Source organism: Rhinoraja longicauda, chromosome 10 (genome assembly GCF_053455715.1).
Source record: "Rhinoraja longicauda isolate Sanriku21f chromosome 10, sRhiLon1.1, whole genome shotgun sequence".
Taxonomy (NCBI): domain Eukaryota; kingdom Metazoa; phylum Chordata; class Chondrichthyes; order Rajiformes; family Arhynchobatidae; genus Rhinoraja; species Rhinoraja longicauda.
The window spans coordinates 38,221,680-38,241,279 of record NC_135962.1 but is presented as its reverse complement, the minus strand read 5'-3'; the positions used below and the strand labels follow the sequence as shown (position 1 = coordinate 38,241,279).

At 44.4% G+C, this 19,600-nt stretch overlaps 1 protein-coding gene across 4 annotated transcripts in view; it reads right to left on the bottom strand.

Annotated features, from left to right (window-relative positions):
* nid2a (nidogen 2a (osteonidogen)) overlaps positions 1–19,600 on the bottom strand; it is a 117,687-nt gene that overhangs the window by 45,014 nt on the left and 53,073 nt on the right. For all 4 annotated transcript variants that reach the window (XM_078406697.1, XM_078406698.1, XM_078406699.1 and 1 more), the window contains exons 17-19: positions 16,757–17,005; positions 8,629–8,883; positions 5,849–6,088 (exon numbers count right to left, since the gene is read on the bottom strand). In XM_078406697.1, the coding sequence (XP_078262823.1) occupies positions 5,849–6,088; positions 8,629–8,883; positions 16,757–17,005 (744 nt within the window). The remainder of the gene's footprint in view (positions 1–5,848; positions 6,089–8,628; positions 8,884–16,756; positions 17,006–19,600) is intronic.

The following is a 19,600-nucleotide window of genomic DNA, read 5'->3' as shown; positions in this document are numbered from 1 at the left end:
AAGGTGAGAGGGAGGGTGGTTTGGAGGGGATCTAAGGGGACGTTTTTCCATACAGAGGGTGATGGAGTTTGGAATATGCTGCCTTTGGAGGTGATGTACCTCCTCTGCAACATTTCAGCCGCATCTGGGGATGTACTTCACACACCAAGGCATAGAAGCTACTGGCCTAATACACAATTGGGATTCGTGTGGGTAGGTACAATGGGTGGGATGGACAAGGTGGGCCAAAGGTCCTGTTTCAGCACTGTTTAACCCAAATAAGCACATTATAGTTACAACAGATAAGAGACACAAAACCATCAGTTCTTCTGATAATCAAACTCCATGAAACACACAAAGGTGCAACTGAAAATTCCAGAAGTAGAATGGGTTGTGAGGAAATAGAACCTTCACAGGTTTGGCACAAGTTTGGTCATTTAGTTTAATTATAACCCTGAGTGATCAGTTGTCCCCCAGCGTGGTTGAGCCGCTCCAGGTAGTGTTCTGCTCTTGGGACTTCCTGCCCGTTTTCGTGCGCCAGCAGTGGCCTGTTCTGCTGTGGCATTGCATCGGCCTGAAGTTCCTTTCTTCGTCACACTGGGGGATACAGACACCCAACAGCGGCTGAGATCCAAACCTCTCTCTTTCAGCCCGTTCTCAGTGCTGCTTACAGATTGTCTTTGGACGTTCGTTTGTTGCTAATGAAACAATTTGATGGAAACATGGACACCAGTGAAATAGCAATGGAGATAAAAGAAATAGGATGGATAGGTAAGGTGGAATATATTGGACTCATAATGGGTGTGCAAAGAATAAAGGAACTCAGCTGATGAGGCAGCATCTGTGAAGGGAATAGACAGGCGACATTTCAGGTTGGGACCTTTCTTAAGACTGATGAGGAGGGAAGAAGATGGGAAAAGAGAGGTGGACGACAAAGGCTAGATGTGAAAGGCAGACTAAAGGGTGTCAGATAAAGAAAGGAGGAGTGAAATGTAAAGTCGGATGGAGGGATATGGATGGAAGGGAGCAGAGGAAGAGGATAGAGGAAAGAGAATGTGGGACTTGGCAATAGGAGATAATCATAGAGAACAAAACAGGCTCTTCAGACCAAATTGCCCTTGATGACCAAGATACCCCATCAAAACTATTCCAACCTGCCTGTGTTTGGTTCATATCCCTCTAAATCTTTCCTAACCATGTAACTGTCCAAATGTCTTTTAAATGTTGTTATGGTACCTGCCTCAACTACCTCTTCTGGCAGTTCATTTCCTATACCCAATACCTTCTGAGTGGAAAAAGTTGCCCCTCACGTTCCAATTAAACCATTCCCATTTCACCTCAAACCAAAATCATCTGTTCATGATTCCTCTCCTCTGGGTAAAAGACTCATTCACCTTATCTATTCCTCACTGCATCTTATATACCTCTATAAGATCACCACTCCTCCTCCTGTGCTCCTAGGAAGAAAGTCTTGGCCTGCCCAACCTCTCCCTGGAGCTCAGGACCACAAATCTTGGCAACATCCTTGTAAATTGTCTCTGCACTCCTTCCAGCTTAACAACATTGCTGTTGTTAACAACAGTTTAACATTGGCATGGTGGTGCAGCGGTAGAATTGCTGCCTGATAGCGCTTGCAGCGCCAGAGACCCGGGTTGGATCCTGACTATGGGTGCTGTCTGTATGTAGTTTGTACGTTCTCCCCATGACCACATGGCTTTTACATAGAAACATAGAAAATAGGTGCAGGAGGAGGCCATTTGGCCCTTCGAGCCAGCACCGCCATTCATTGTGATCATGGCTGATCATCCGCAATCAGTAACCTGTGCCTGCCTTCTCCCCATATCCCTTGATTACACTAGCCCCAAGAGCTCTATCTAACCCTCTTTTAAATGCATCCAGTGAATTGGCCTCTGCTGCTTTCTGTGGCAGAGAATTCCACAAATTCATAACTCTCTGGGTGAAAAAGATTTTTCTCACCTCAGTTTTAAATGGCCTCCCCTTTATTCTTAGACTGTGGCCCCTGGTTCAGGACTCCAACATTGGGAACATTTTTCCTGCATCCAGCTTGTCCAGTCCTTTCATAATTTTATACGTCTCTATCAGATCCCCTCTCATCCTTCTAAACTCCAGTAAATACAAGTCCAGTCTTTCCAATCTTTCCTCAATTGACAGTCCCACCATCCCGGGGATTAACCTCGTGAACCTACGCTGCACTGCCTCAATAGCAGGGATGTCCTTCCACAAATTAGAAGACCAACACTGCACACAATACTCCAGATGTGGTCTCACCAGGGCCCTATGCAACTGCAGAAGGACCTCTTTACTCCTACACTCAAATCCTCTTGTTATGGAGGCCAACATGCCATTAGCTTTCTTCACTGCCTGCTGTACCTGCACGCTTCCTTTCAGTGACTGATGTACAAGGACACCCAGGTCTCAGAGATCTTTGGTTTCCTCCCACACTCCAAAGACATACAGGTTTGCAGGTTAATTGACTTGGTATAAATGTAAATTGTCCCTAGTGTGTGTAGGGTGGCAGACTCGGTGGGCCGAAGGGCCTGTTACTGCGCTGTATCCTAAATTAAACATGCTTCCGAAAGCAGAGTGACCAAAACTGAACGCATAATCCAAATGTAACGTCTTGTACAATTGTAAATCACCTCTCAACTACCATGTAGAACCAAAGAACTACAGATGCAGGTTTACCAAGGAATGACTACTCTATCTACCCATGACACTCTTTTCAAGGAGCTATGTACCTGCATTTCTAGATCCCCAGCTGTACAACACTCCTGAGGCCCTGCCATTTTACTGTGAAGGTCCTGCCCATGTTTTAAATTCCCAAATCATCTCGCACTTATCTACAATAAACTCCATTAACCATTCCTCAGCACATTTGCTCAACTGATCAAGATCCTGTTGTAATTTTTGATAACCATCTTCGATATCGATGATACCACCCACTTTAGCGTTATCTGCAACCGTACTATTCGTGCCTTCTACATTCTCATCCAAATTGTTGATATAAATAAACCACAAACAGCAATGGGCCATGCACCAATCGGTAAGGTACATTAGTCACCATTAGACCAGGCCTACTTTGGTCTTTGAGGGTCATATTCTCTCTCTATTTACCCTCTTATCCTTAATGTAGCAGAAATCTCTTAGGAATTTCCTTGATATTATCTTCCAGAGCTATCTCCTGCCCTCTTTTTACCTTACTTATTTCCTTCTTAAGTATGCTCCTCAGTTCTTGAAACTCCTCTAGGGAGACACTTGAGCCCAGTTGCTTATACCTGCCCTATGCCTTCTACTTTTTTTTTCTGACCAGAGCCTTAATCTCTAATGTCATCCAAGCTTCTTTACTCTCACCTGCCTTGCCTTCAACTCTAACAGGAACAGTTATGCCCTGAACTCTTGTCATCACACTTTTAAAAGCATCCCATTTTCCAGACTTTTTTTTGCCTGCAAACAACCTACTACAAAGAACTTTAGCAAGTTCCTGTCTAATACCAAAGTTGGCCTTGCCCCAATTCAGAATTGGAACTTGTGGGCCATCTCTGTCTTTATCTATAACTATTTTAAAGCTAATCGAACAGTGGTCACTGGTCCCTTAAGGCTCCCGAAAACTTGCCTATCCCAATTTCCTAAGAGTAGATTAAGCTTTGCCCTCTCCCTAGTAGGGCCTCTACATATTGCCTCAGGAAACTTTTATGAACACATATGACAAATTCCACCCCATCTAATTCCTTGGCACATTGACAGTCCCAGTCTATATTGGGAAAGTTAAAATCCTTGACAACCTTATTAATCTTGCAGCTGCATGTAATCCTGCCATATTTGTTCTACTAATTCACATTGACCATTTAGGGGCCTTTAGTACACTCTCAACAGTGTTTAGTTTAGTTTAGAAATACAGCATGGAAACAGGCCCTTCGGTCCACTGAGCCATGCCGACCTGCGATCACTCCACACACTGGCACTATCCTGGACACAAGAGACAATTTGCAATCTTTACCAAAGCCAATTAACTTACAAACCTGTAAGGCTTTGGAGTGTGGGTTGAAATCTGAGCACCCAGGGAAAACCCATGCAGTCACGGGGGGAACGTACAAACTCTGCACAGACCGAAGGTATTTCCTCGCAAAATGCTGGAGTAACTCAGCAAGTCAGGCAGCATCTTAGGAGAGAAGGAATGGGTGACGTTTCGGGTCAAGACCCTTCTTCAGACCCCCCCCCCCCTCCCTGTCACCTGACCCTTCTCGGCCCGAAACATCACCCATTCCTTCTCTCCTGAGATGCTGCCTAACCTGCTGAGTTACTCCAGCATTTTGTGAATAAATACCTTCGATTTGTACCAGCATCTGCAGTTATTTTCTTACACAACTCTGCACAGACAGCGCCCATGGTCAGGATCAAACCTAGGTCTCTGACACTGTAAGGCAGCAACTCTACTGCTGTGTCACTGTGCCGCCCAAGGTGATCATCCCCTTGTTAGTTCTCAGCTCTACCCATATTTGTCACTGGACAAACCATCAGTAATGCCAACTTGGACTTTTGATTCTAACACTGAAATAGCCTCAACCAATCAACCAACCCGCTACTGCTCCAATACTGAAATAGACTGTGGATGGAAGAGGGGAGGGGAAAGGAGCAGGATTTCTGGGGGGGGGGGGGGGGGGGGGGGGGATGTTAGGGGGTTGAAAATGGAGGAAGAGATGTGTGTGCAAGAGATGGGTGGGGGAAGGGTGGGGGTGGACCCGGGCAAAGAGTGTGGCGCATATTACTTGAGATTGGAGAATTTAATGTTAATTCTGTTGGTTTGTCATCTACCCAAACAGCATTCAAGGCGCTGTTTCTCCCTTTCCTGCTCATTTCCTGTCTACCGTACACTCATCACCAAACCGAGTTCCCTCTTTCCCTTTAATCCCTCTCTTCCCCATCCCGCATGTCCCCATCCCGCATGTCCCCATCCCTCATTCCATTTCACTCTCCTGTCCCTTCCTTATCCAACACCCTTTTGTCTCCTTTTCACCTGGAGCCTTTGTCATTTACTCCACCCATCTGCCAATTCCCAACCCCCCCCCCCCCCCCCCTCCCTGTCACCTGTATCTACCTATCACCAGCAAAGCTCCTTCCCACCCCTACTTCTCTCTTCAAGCTATCTCCTGCCTACTCCATCAGACTGATGGGCTCCAACCCAAAACATATCGTTCCATGGATGCTGTCTGAACAGCCAAGTTCCTCCAGCACTTTGTGTTTTGCTCAGGATTCCAGAGCATCTGCAGTTCATTTCTCAGGTGTATAAACCCCTGTTTGAGGCCTCAGTTGCAAAAGAACTTGGATGCAATGGGAAGACACAAAATGCTGGAGTAACTCAGTAGGTCGGGCAGCATTCCTGGAGAACATGGATAGGCGACGTTTCGAGTTGGGAGTCTTCTCCAGACTGATTGCAGGAATGTGGAGAAAGAAAGCTAGAAGAGCTTTTAACTCTCTTTAAATTCTTCTAACTCTCTAACTCCCCACCCCTGCAATCAGTCTGAAGAAGGGTCCCAAACTGAAATGTCACCTACCCTTGTTCTCCAGCGATGTTGCCTGACCTGCTCTGGTACTCCAGCATTCTGTGTTTTCCTTGGTAAACCAGCATCCGCTGTTCCTTATTTCTACATTTCCAATGCATTTGGTCCTGCACTCCATCCTAGGGCAGTCATGGGGTGCATTAACATTCCTGGTGAAGATCACCACAGACAATTATGTTGGCCATTTCCCTGCACATGCTCCAGGCTCCCACAAACAAATTAAAACCTCACGGAATCTCTCAGGTTTGCCACAAGGTTGGTCATTTTGCTTCATTGTAACCCTGACTGACCTGTCGTCCCACAGCGTGGTTGAGCGGTTCCAGGCGGTGTCCGGGTCCCTGGGACTTCCTGCCCGTTTTCGTACACACACCAGCAGTGGCCTGTGCTGCTCTGGCATTGCATCGGCCTGAAGTTCCCTTCTTCGTCACACTGAGGGACGTGGAATCCAACAAGCGGCCCACGCAGGCTCACCTCTGCTTCCATCCTCTCCTGGTGCTGCTCACAGGCTGACTTTGGACGCTCAATCACTGCTAATCAAGTGAAGAAAGGAATAGAGTCAAGGAACTGCAGATTCTTGTTTACAAAAAAATACACAGCATTGAAGTAACCCAGCAGGTCAGGCAGTACCTCTGGAAAACATGGATATACATGGGGGGTGGAAAGTAAGCTGGAAGAGAGGAAGGGCAGGACAAAGCCAGGTCATTAGAAGGGCCAAAGGGTCCTCAAAATGGCTTGGTGAGTTGGATTAAAGAAATTCCGAAAACATTTTAGACCTATATTAAAATCAGGAGGATAAGCAGGAAGGCAGGACTTCTCCAGGATAAAGGAGGGAATTTGTGCTTGAAGTTTGGGGATGTAAAGGGGGTACTAAACAAGTACTTCACATCAGTTTTCAACAAGGAGACGGAGGACTGTGAGATCAGTGTGGAGAATACTAATATGCAAGGGCGGTTTGAGATTAAGGACGAGGTCATGTTGGGGCTTTTGAAGAATATTGAGGTGGATAAATCCCCAGCAATTTATGAGATTTATCCCAGATTAAAGAGAGAGGCAAAAGGAGGTTTTGGGAGCTGTGACAAAATCTTTGCATCTTCTCTAAACACTGGCCACAAGGCTTCAAGGTCAGTTTATTGGCACATGTACCAATTAAGGTACAGTGAAATTCGAATTACCATACAGCAATACTAAAAAAATGCAACAAGACACACGACTACATAAAAGTTAACATAAACATCCACCACAGCAGATTCCCCATGTTCCTCACAGTGATGGAAGGCAATAAAGTCCAATCTCCTTCCCTCTTTATTCTCCCACGGTCGGGGGAGTCTAAACATCACAGAAATGGCCGGAGAAATGATAGATGGAGTTTAGTCCGAGCCAGTGTGATGTTTTGCTCTTTGGGAAGTCAAATGTATGAGGAAAATATGCAATTAATGGCATGACCCTTAACACCATTGATGTACTGAGGGATCTTGGGGTCCAAGTCCATAACTCCCCGAAAGTGGCAACGCAGGTAGAGAGAGCAAAGGCATATGGTATGCTTATTTTCATAGGATGGGGCATTGAGTATAATAATCAAGAAGTTATGATGCAGCTTTATAGGACATTGGTTTAGCTGCATTTGGAGTATTGTGTGCAGTTCGGGTCATCCCATTACACAAAGCTTTAGAGGCGGTTTACCAGAATGATGCCTGGATTAGGAAGTATTAGCTACAGAGATGAGTTGGACAGGCATGAATTGTTTTCTCTGAAATGCCAGAAATCGCAGGTAGACCCGATAGAATTATGCAAGATTATGAGAGGCATAAATCGGGTAGAAAGTTGGAATCCTTTTCCAAGGATGGGAAAAATCAAATACTAGAGGCCAGCTTTAAGATGAGAGTTTAAAGGAGGTGGGCGGATTAAGTTTTTTTTGTGTCCATGCTGAACAGTCCTATGACTCCAGAAACCAGCACAGTCCAGAAGACTATGAAACTAACATACATTAATGTGATTCATATTGGTACAACCTGATCAAATGTTCCTCTGCAGTATAATTCCTGTACAACGCTTCATAGTTACAACAGATAAGAGATGCCCAAATAAATTGGCCCTCAGATGCTGTCAAATGCTATGAAGGTGTTTCTGCAAATTCCAGAACAAAGTGACTTCATTATAAACTCCATTCCTCATGTTTGCTGCAAGTGATGATTTTGCTTAATTGTAACCCTGACTGACTTGGCAGCCCAGAGGGTGATAGCAGTAAGTGTAAAGAGCAGAGACTTCTTTGATTCAAAGGAACACCACGGCAGAAGCCACAGAGCATAGCCAAAAAAAATTCCCACGAAAGGAAAATTAAGAACTAAATCACATCGATGAGAGGGAAACAATTTTCCCGGCAATCTGAGGGATTAGTATTTCCACACAGCAGGTGCTGAATATTTGTAAAACGCTGCCTAAACAAAATAGTGGAGACAGTTACAATTTTAACGTTTAAATGGTTTCTGATCAGGTACTTGGATAGAAAAGTACGGTGATGTGGTACTAATGCAGGCAAATGGGATTAACCTTTGATGTCTTTCGCATCATGCTCGGCATTGGACTAGATGGGCTGGAAGGGCCCTTTTCTGTGCTGTAACCTTTCCCATATGTCCACGTGTCTTTTAAATATCAAAATGTTGCTATGAAAAGAGAGAATGTATTTGCTTGAAGTGGAATGTGACCAAACATTCGATGAATTAGTTAAGATCAGAGAGTTTAGGAAAGGAGCAAACAGAAAATGAGTCGACAGTCATAAAGGAACTAACCTGCTAATTGAAATGTGTAAGGAATGAAAGATAATCAAGCTGTCTGCGTACAAATAATTGGTCTAGTCTTTGTGCCAAGCATAACTACAATGCCAGAATGATCAATAATGTTAAGTACTTTGTGACCTCAGGAGATAACAGGTATCCCCATCAGCTGTAAACATCAATTCACTCAAATTCCCAGTCACGCTCCCAGTCAGAAAGTTCAACATTTGACTGGGAAAAGTCAAAAGGTAATGTCCCTTTGAACTCCTGCACCTTGTTTAATTATAACCCTGACTGACCTGTTGTCCCACAGTGTGGTTGAGCAGTTCCAGGTGGTGCCCGGGTCCCTGGGACTTCCTGCCCATTTCCGTACACACACCAGCAGTGGCCTGTGCTGCTGTGGCATTGCGTCGGCCTGAAGTTCCCTTCTTCGTCACACTGAGGGATGTGGTGTCCCAACAGCGGCTGAGACCCACGCAGCCTCACCTCTGCTTCTAACCGATCCCTCTGCTGCTCACAGGCAGTCTTTGGCCTCTCACTGGCTGGTGTCGTTGCTAATGAAACAATACAAAACAAAAGCACAATTTAATACAACTGGGCGTGTGATGAGCGATCTTGCACAATGCGTGTTGCCGTCAGTCCGGTTGATCTCAGGGAGAAAGTACAGCCAAATCAAATGTTTTAAATCTAGTAAAACAGAGGCCGAGGGAACTGCAGCTGCAGGAATCTTGAGCAAAACACAAAGTACTGGAGCAACTCAGCAGGTCAGGCAGCATCTGTGAAGGAAATGAACATTCCTTATGGGGAAGGGTCCCGACCCGAATCGTTGTCCGTCCATTCCCTCCACAGATGCTGCCTGACCCATTGAGTTCCTCCAGTGCTTTGTGTTTTGTTATAAATCCAGTGCTTATTATGTGATGGTGTTTACAAGTGACATTAACTCGACCAAGTTAAAACTTGATTTTCAAATTGATATTTTTATTGTTGATTTTATACTTTTTAAGTCTTAGATATGAAGTTGATTGTTCACAATATGAAATCACAAGAGGAGGGTATATTTATAGAAAAACAGTTGAGAAATGTCGCATAGTTTTTCATTTATATGCGGACTGCCACCTTTTTGTTTAAAAAAAAGAGCTGTTTAAATGTAATATTCCATTTCCTCAAACTAATCCAAACATCAGCATCAGGGAGACCCATAAGCCACAAATTTCGATTTCAGCTGATGTTGTAAAGTTCATTCCAACCACAGTTCCAGACATTTGTGTCATTTTAATAAGGATTACTACACGAGAGATTTTTGTAATCTCAAGTAAGTTTCTAAATCGTCAGATTCTTCCTATCCAGAGTACAATCAGAATGTGTTTTGTTCAGTACAATAGATGGATATGGGATGTAGTTAACTGGTAACTGATTGGGCAAAAAACTGACAGCATGAAGTGTCTCTACCCGAAACGTCACCTATTCCTTTTCTCTGGAGATGCTGCCTAACCCAATGCATTACTCCAGCTTTTTGTGCCTGTCCTTGGTTTAAACCAGCATCTGCAGTTCCTTCCAACAGCAAAATTAAAATATTGTTAGAGACGCAAGAAACACTACATATTGGAATTGTTGGCAGAAAAAACAGTGCCAGAGGGGCTCGGAGAGTCAGGCAGCATATGTGGAGGAGATGGACAGGTGACACTTTCAAGTAACCCTTACAATAGACAATAGACAATAGACAATAGACAATAGACAATAGGTGCAGGAGGAGGCCATTCGGCCCATCGAGCCAGCACCACCATTCAATGTGATCATGGCTGATCATTCTCAATCAGTACCCCGTTCCTGCCTTCTCCCCATACCCACTGACTCCGCTATCCTTAAGAGCTCTATCTAGCTCTCTCTTGAAAGCATTCAGAGAACTGGCCTCAACTGCCTTCTGAGGCAGAGAATTCCACAGATTTACAACACTCTGACTGAAAAGGGTTTTACCTTATCTCTGTTCTAAATGGCCTACCCCTTATTCTTAAACTGTGGCCCCTGGTTCTGGACTTCCCGACTTTGGGAACACGTTTCCTGCCTCTAACATGTCCAACCCCTTAATAATCTTATATGTTTCAATAAGATCCCCTCTCATCCTTCTAAATTCCAGTGTATACAAGCCTAGTCGCTCCAGTCTTTCAACATACGACAGTCCCGCCATTCTGGGAATTAACCTAGTAAACCTACGCTGCACGCCCTCAACAGCAAGAATATCCTTCCTCAAATTTGGAGACCAAAACTGCTCACAGTACTCCAGGTGCAGTCTCACTAGGGCCCTGTACAACTGTAGAAGGACCTCTTTGCTCCTATACTCAACTCCTCTTGTTATGAAGGACAACATTCCATTGGCTTTCTTCACTACCTGCTGCACCTGCATGCTTCCTTTCAGTGACTGATGCACTAGGACACCCAGATCTCGTTGTACGTCCCCTTTTCCTAACTTGACATCATTCAGATAATATTCTGCCTTCCTATTCTTACCACCAAAGTGAATAACCTCACACTTATCCACATTAAACTGCATCTGCCATACATCTGCCCACTCACAGACAGTCCAAGTTACCCTGCAACCTCATAGCATCTTCCTCACAGTTCACACTGCCACCCAGCTTTGTGTCATCTGCAAATTTGCTTATGTTACTTTTAATCTCTTCATCCAAGTCATTAATGTATATTGTAAATAGCTGCGATCCCAGCACCGAGCCTTGCGGTACCCCACTAGTCACTGCCTGCCATTCTGAAAGGGACCCATTTATCCCCACTCTTTGCTTTCTGTCTGTCAACCAACTTTCTATCCATGTCAGTACCCTACACGCAATACCATGTGCTCTAATTTTGCCCACTAATCTCCTCTGTGGGACCTTGTCGAAGGCTTTCTGAAAGTCGAGGTACACCACATCCACCGGCACTCCCCTGTCAATTTTCCTAGTTACATACTCAAAAAATTCCAGAAGATTAGTCAAGCACGATTCCCCTTCGTAAATCCATGCTGGCTCGGAACGATCCTGTTACTGCTATCCAAATGCTCCGCAATCTCGTCTTTTATAATTGACTCCAGTACCTTCCCCACCACTGATGTCAGACTAACTGGTCTATAATTTCCTGTTTTCTCTCTCCCTCCTTTCTTAAAAAGTGGGATAACATTAGCTAGCCTCCAATCCACAGGAACTGATCCTGAATCTATAGAACATTGGAAAATGATCACCAATGCATCCATGATTTCTAGAGCCACCTCCTTAAGTACCCTGGGATGCAGACCATCAGGCCCTGGGGATTTATCAGCCTTCAGTCCCATCAATCTACCCAACACCATTTCCTGCCTAATGTGAATTTCCTTCAGTTCCTCCATCACCCTAGGATCTCTGGCCACTAGAACATCTGGGTGATTGTTTGTATCTTCCTTAGTGAAGACATATCCAAAGTACCGGTTCAACTCGTCTGCCATTTCCTTGTTCCCCGTAATAAATTCCCCTGCTTCTGTCTTCAAGGGACCCACATTTGCCTTAACTATTTTTTTCCTCTTCACATACTTAAAGAAACTTTTACTATCCTACTTAATATTATTGTCCAGCTTACCTTTGTACCTCATCTTTTCTCTCCGTATTGCCTTTTTAGTTATCTTCTGTTGCTCTTTAAAAGAGTCCCAATCCTCTGGCATCCCGCTCTTCTTTGCTATGTTATACTTCTTCTCTTTTATTTTTATGCTGTCCTTGACTTCCCTTGTCAGCCACGGGTGCCTCTTACTCCCCTTAGAATCTTTCCTCCTCTTTGGGATGAATTGATCCTGCAACTTCTGCATTATTCCCAGGAATACCTGCCATTGCTGTTCCACCGTCTTCCCTGCTCGGGTCTCCTTCCAGTCAAATCTGATCAGCTCATGCCTCTGTAATCCCCTTTGCTATACTGTAATACTGACACTTCCGATTTTCCCTTCTCCCTCTCAATTTGTAGATTAAAACTTATCATGTTATGATCACTGCCTCCTAATGGCTCTTTTACCTTGAGTTCCCTTATCAAATCAGCTTCATTACACAACACTAAATCCAGAATTGCCTTCTCCCTGGTAGGCTCCAGTACAACCTGTTCGAAGAATCCATCTCGGAGGCACTCCACAAACTCCCTTTCCTGGAGTCCAGTACCAACCTGATTTTCCCAGTCTACCTGCATGTTGAAATCTCCCATAACCACCGTAGCATTACATTTTCAGCATGCCAATTTTAGCTCGATTCAACTTGCACCCTATGTCGAGGCTACTGCTTGGGGGCATGTAGATAACTCCCATTAGGGTCTTTTTACCCTTACAATTTCTAATTTCTATCCATACTGATTCTACATCACCCCTTGCAAGGGAGTGAATATCATTCCTTACCAACAGAGCAACCCCACCTCTTCTGCCCACCTGGCTGTCTTTTCAATAGGTCGTACACCCCCGAATATTCAGTTCCCAGCCCTGGTCCTCTTGTAGCCATGTTTCTGTAATTCCCACAACATCATACTTGCCAATGTCTAACTGAGCCTCAAGCTCATCCACTTTATTTTTTATATTTCGCGCATTTAAATACAACACTTTAACTTTGGTATTCACCTCCCCTCTCACACCGGTCACCATTGGCCCTGACCTTACTCTCTTATCCCATCTAGAACTTCCCTTCCCATTTATTCTACAGTCCTTTGCAATTTCTCCTGTATTCGCTTCCCCTTTAACTCCATCTTCATATTCCCAATTTGTCAACCCCTCCTTCCCACAACTTAGTTTAAACCCACACGTGTAACACTAGCAAACCTACCTGCCAGAATGTTGGTCCCCCTGCTGTTAAGGTGCAACCCGCCCCTTTGGTATAGGTCATCCCTACCCCAGAAGAGATCCCAGTGGTCTAGAAATCTAAATCCCTGCTCCCTGCACCAACCCCACAGCCATAGATTCATATCCCCGATCTCTTTGTTCCTGCCCTCACTAGCACGAGGTACAGGAAGCAATCCAGAGATAACCACCCTCGACGTCCTACTTCTCAGTCTTCTTCCCAACTCTCTAAACTCACGTTGCAGCACCTCCTTCCTCTTCCTCCCGACGACGTTCGTGCCCACCTGCACAACTACTTCCGGTTGATCGCCTTCCCTAACTAGGATGTTCTGAAGCCGGTCCGTGATGTCTTGAACCCTGGCACCAGGGAGGCAACAGACCATCCTCAAGTCCCGCCTGTGGCCACAGAAGCTACTGTCCGTACCTCGGACAATGGAATCACCAACTACTATGGCTCTTCTCGACTTTGGTCTCCCCGGTCGGGTCTCCTTGCCTGGATTAGAGCCACCGACCTGTCCGCCACTCGGACTGGAAGCGTCTCCTGCCCCAACAGCTCCCAAGAGTGTGTACCTGTTTGCAATAGGCACAGCCACGGGGTCTCCTGTAATCCACGTTTACTCCCCTCTGAAACAGTCTCCCACCTTCGCTCGACCTGGACCCTTGGTGTGACAGCCTCACAGTAGGTCCTGTCCAGGAAACTCGTATTCCCGGATGGATATGAGATCATCCAGCTGCTTCTCCAATTCCACAACACGTTCATTAAGGAGCTGCACCTGGACACAATTCTCGCAGGTGTAGCTCCCAGAAGCTCCAGCGGTGTCAATAGACAATAGGTGCAGGAGGAGGCCATTCGGCCCTTCGAGCCAGCACCGCCATTCAATGTGATCATGGCTGATCATTCTCAATCAGTACCCCGTTCCTGCCTTCTCCCCATACCCCCTGACTTCACTATCCTTAAGAGCTCTATCCAGCTCTCTCTTGAATGCATTCAGAGAATTGGCCTCCACTGCCTTCTGAGGCAGAGAATTCCACAGATTCACAACTCTCTGACTGAAAAAGTTTTTCCTCATCTCAGTTCTAAATGGCCTACCCCTTATTCTTAAACTGTGGCCCCTGGTTCTGGACTCCCCCAACATTGGGAACATGTTTCCTGCCTCTAACGTGTCCAACCCCTTAATAATCTTATACGTTTCGATAAGATCTCCTCTCATCCTTCTAAATTCCAGTGTGTACAAGCCTAGTCGCTCCAGTCTTTCAACATATGATAGTCCCGCCATTCCGGGAATTAACCTACCTTCCCACATCTTGCAGGAAACACTGCACCAGCTTGTCTGCCATTACTTTAGTGTCAAAAAACAAATCAGGCTCAAAAACAAGTGTATCCTCCTCACCTCAGCCTCCTCACCTCAGCCTCCTCACCTCAGCCTCCTCACCTCAGCCTCCTCACCTCAGCCTCCTCGCCGAAGACTCGCAGCCAAAGACTCGCACTTTTCTCACAGGGCACTTCCCTCGACAGGGCCACACCCAGACATCCCTCTCTCTCTCCATCCCACCCCCTTCCCATTTCTCTGACCAGTCTTAAGGGCCTGTCCCACTAAGGCGATTTTTTTGGCGACTACCGGCGACTGTCAATGTCGTAGCAGATCGCCAAAATTTTCTTTTAACCGACGACAATGACCACGACAATGCCGAGTCAGGTCAAGATTACACCGTCTTCAGAAACATCGCAAAAATTCCCACACTGTCAATGCTTCTCCCGCGTCCTAATTTCCGCTGAAATCACTGACAAGTCGGTAAGTACTGTAACAAGGCATAAACTGGATTTACTTCGTTTACTAATAGCTGTATTAAAAAATAAATTTAAGTGGTTAAGTGGATTTTTGTGAAAAGTATGTGGGCATTCTTTGAAAATGTACGGGAGATGCACATCTGGTTTCAGGGTTGCATATCTGGGTTGGGAGCCCACTTTAAATGTAATGGCTGATGGCCATAAACATCACGAAAATTCCCTCGCTGTCAATGCTTCTCCCGCGTCCTAATTTCCGCTGAAATCACTGACAAGTCGGTAAGTACTTGAGTTTTGAAATATAACATCTTGCCCGGGTTACTTGAAAACCAAGCTTCACTGTAACAAGGCATAAACTGGATTTACTTCCAGTTTACTAATAGCTGTATTAAAAAAAAAAAATTAATGGTTAAGTGGATTTTTGTGAAAAGTATGTGGGCATTCTTTGAAAATGTACGGGAGATGCACATCTGGTTTCAGGGTTGCATATCTGGGTTGGGAGCCCACTTTAAATGTAATGGCTGATGGCCATAAACATCACGAAAATTCCCTCGCTGTCAATGCTTCTCCGGCGTCCTACTTTTTTTCTGAAATCACTGTCAAGTCGGTAAGTACTTGAGAGTTTTGAAATAAGACATCTTGCCCGGGTTAGTTGAAAACCAAGCTTCACTGTAACAAGACATAAACTGGATTTACTTCCAGTTTACTAATAGCTGTATTTTTTTTTAAAATTAGTGGTTAAGTGGATTTTTGTGAAAAGTGTGTGGGCATTTTTTGAAAATGTACGGGAGATGCATATCTGGTTTCTGGGTTGCATATCTGGGTTGAGAGCCCACTTTAAATGTAATGGCTGATGGCCATAAACATCGCGAAAATTACCACGCTTACCTTACTGTCAAACTGTCGCCTCCAATCTACCTGTCAAATGTCCTGACGGTAAATAAATTGGTTAAACACAAGCATTTTATGGTATTTTGAAATGACTTTACTTATTTTAATATTATGTGCTTCTAAATGCATCTAAGAGAACCTATCAAACCTGGGGACAGCATGTGACAGCGCCCGCAATAAGCAACGATACCTGCCGACAAGCCAGCTGTCGCCGAGAAATTTCAAACCGGATGATTTCTCAGCGACGCGCCGAGATCCACTACGATTCTTTGAAGACTCTTCACGATCATGCCCGCGACACCCCGGCGAACTGTCGGCGACAGCCTAGTCGCCGGCAGTCGCCTTAAAATCGCCTAAAGTGGGACCGGCCCTGTACTGTCTCTGACTACATTTTATCTGTTTGCTTTGTTATTACCTTCTCCCAGCTAACAATGAGCTATTCTACTTTTCCTTGATCTCCATTCCCTTTGCCCTGTTTTCACACCTTCACACTTCCTTATCTATCTATCTCCTTCCGCCCTGACGTCAGTCTGAAGAAGGGTCTCGAAAATACATGCAGCAAACTATTTAGAAAAGAAAAAGAGGTAATTTTCAATACTGCCACAGAGGTGGTAATCTAAAACAGCAAAGAATTCTTCAAAAAGGATTGAAAGCACAAAAGCCTGTGGAGATAGACGATGAGGCCCTCAAGATACACGGAATTGTGACCAGACGTTTGACAGTCATACACAAGCTCAGTTTCACTGAATGGTGAAAGGAAGATTATAAGATCACGGACCTCTAGATCAAGCTTCCAATAATCTACATTTTACTTAGAAGTCTTTCTGCAAGTACAAGTCGGTCATATTATTAAAAAATAAATCTCTTTGATCTTCTCATTTGAGCTGCCACAGTGGCCAATTGCTTTTACAAACCACTGACTGACCTGTTGTCCCACAGTGTGGTTGAGCGGTTCCAGGTAGTGTCCGGCTCCCTGGGACTTCCTGCCCGTTTTCGTACACACACCAGCAGTGGCCTGTGCTGCTGTGGCATTGCATCAGCCTAAAGTTCCCTTCTTCATCACACTGAGGGATGTGGTGTCCCAACAGCGGCTGAGACCCACGCAGCCTCACCTCTGCTTCTAACCGATCCCTCTGCTGCTCACACGCAGTCTTTGGCCGATCACTGTCTCCATCTGTTGCATGTGAAACAATACAAAACAAAAGCGCAAATTACACAAACTGGGCCATGTAATGAGTGATCTTGCAGTGTTTGTTGCTGCCAGTCCGATTGAAGTGGGGGGAAAAAGCACACTCAAATCAAATGTTTTAAATCTAGTAAAACACAAGGATTGCAGCTGTTGGAATCATGAGCAAAACACTAAGAGCTGAAGCAACGCAGCGTGTCAGGCAACATCTGTGGAGGGGATGGACATTCCTTCTGGGAAGGGTTCCAATCTGAAATATCGTTTGTCCATTCCCTCCACAGACACTACCTCGCCGACAGCTCTTTGTGTTTTGTTTTAAATCCAGTGATTATTTATTGATGGTACACCTTGGTACGGCACCTCGACAAAGTTGATTAGTAAGGTGTCAGGAGTTATGGGGAGAAGGCAGGAATTTGGAGGGAAAGATAGATCAGTCACGATTGAATGGTGGAGTAGACTTGATGGGCCAAATGGTCTAACTCTACTCCTATCACTTCTGAACTTATGAAAGTTAAAAACTTGAATTTCAAATTTATACTTTCATTGTAAATTTTATACTTTTTAGTTACTAGTTTATTAAACATGAAGTCAATTGTTCACAATATGAAAATGTGAACATATGAAAATATGAAGATGAGGAGGGCATATTTATTGAACAAATTATTGAGAAATGCAGAATAGTTTTTAAATTGACATGCGGACTGGCACCTTTTTGTATACAAAAAACATTGTTTAAACGTAATATATTTCATTTCCCCAAACTAATCTAAACTCCATCATCTTCAGGGAGACCCATAAGCAGCAAAGTTTGATTTCAGCTGCTATTAGAGTTCATTCCTGTCACAGTTCCAGACTGTTGTGCCATTTGAATAAGGTTTACTACTTGTTATATTATTAAAATCTCAAATAAGTTGCTGAAACATCTCACAGCATCTTCCTACCCAGAGTACAATCAGAATAGGAATGGCTCGGTACAATAGATGGATGTGGGACGTAGTTGACTGGAATCTGATTGGGCAGAAAGCAGACGGCAAAATTAATAAACATAGCACAAAAAGTAAGGAAATTTGTGTTTGGTAGATTATTTCTTTGTTGTAACAATGCTTCTTGGCAATAAATCTTATACCGTTGGAAAGCCTGTTTATTTCCCTTTTAAATGGTGCCACATTTGTAAGGAACATGCATTTGTGGGATGAGCAGCAGAGCTGAGTATATGGGTTGCGGCCATGAAAAATTTGCCAAATCTTCTCTGCCAATGCCAAACAGCTTATTCTGCTGTTGCTATTGACTCTTGTTTTGAGCTTCTGGTACCCCCAGGTGCTGACAAGAATGGGATGCCATCCCACAACAGTGTGTGACCAGGCTGGTGACCAGCATGAGGAGGAGGTGCCAGTCTGTTATGGCTGTGTATGGTTCTTCCACACACTACTGTGGCTCCTGTTTATTAAATGAATAAATTGTTAAATTGCCAATATGTCTTGTTTCTTCAGACTTCAATCATCCAATCCACCAAACAACACCGAACAAGAGTCAATGGCAGAATAAGCTGTTTGGCATTGGCAGAGAAGATTTGGCAAATTTTTCATGGGCGCAACCCATATACACAGCTCTGCTGCTCATCCCACAAATGCATGTTCCTTACAAATGTGGCACCATTTAAAAGGGAAATAAACAGGCTTTCCAACGGTATAAGATTTATTGCCAAGAAGCATTGTTACAACAAAGAAATAATCTACCAAACACAAATTTCCTTACTTTTTGTGCTATGTTTATATTGTTAGAGGCACAAGAAACAGTAGATACTGGAACCGTGAACATAAAGCAGAGCACCAGAGGAGCTCGGTGATTCAGGCAGCATTTGCTGAGGGAATGGACCGATGATATTTCCTGTTGGGACCTTTCTTTGGACAATTAAAAAAGTTATTTTTTTGGTTGACAATAAGAAAATACATGCAGCCAACTATTTAGAAAAGAAAAATGTTCAACCCTGGCTTGGTACTCTGAAACAACAATGATTCTCCAAAATTATTGAAAGCACAAAAGCCTAACAAGAAAGATGATGAGGCCCTCACGATGCTGGAATTCAATTTAGAGATACTGTGCGGAAACAGGCCCTTTGGCCCACCGAGTCAGCACCGACCAGCGATTACTGCACATTAACATTAACACACACTAGGGACAATTTACACTTATACCAAGCCAATTAACCTACAAACCTGAAAGTCTTTGGAGTGTGGGAGGAAGTTTTTGGAGAAAGCCCACACAGTCTTGGGGAGAACGTATAAATTCCGTACAGACAGCACCCGTAGTCGGGCTCAAACCCGGGTCTCCGGCGCCGCAAGTGCTGTAAAGCAGCAACTCTACAGCTGTGCCACCATGCCGTCATTGTGACCAGTGTTGTGACCAGACTTTTGCCAGTCATAGGCAAGCTTAGGTTCACTGAATGGTGAAGGGAAGATTATAAACACAGGAAATCACAGACCCTAAATCAAGCTTCCACATATCTACAAATTACTTAGAAGTCTTCCTGCAAGTACAAGGCGGTCACATTCTTTAAAAAAAAGTCTCTTTGATCTTCTCATT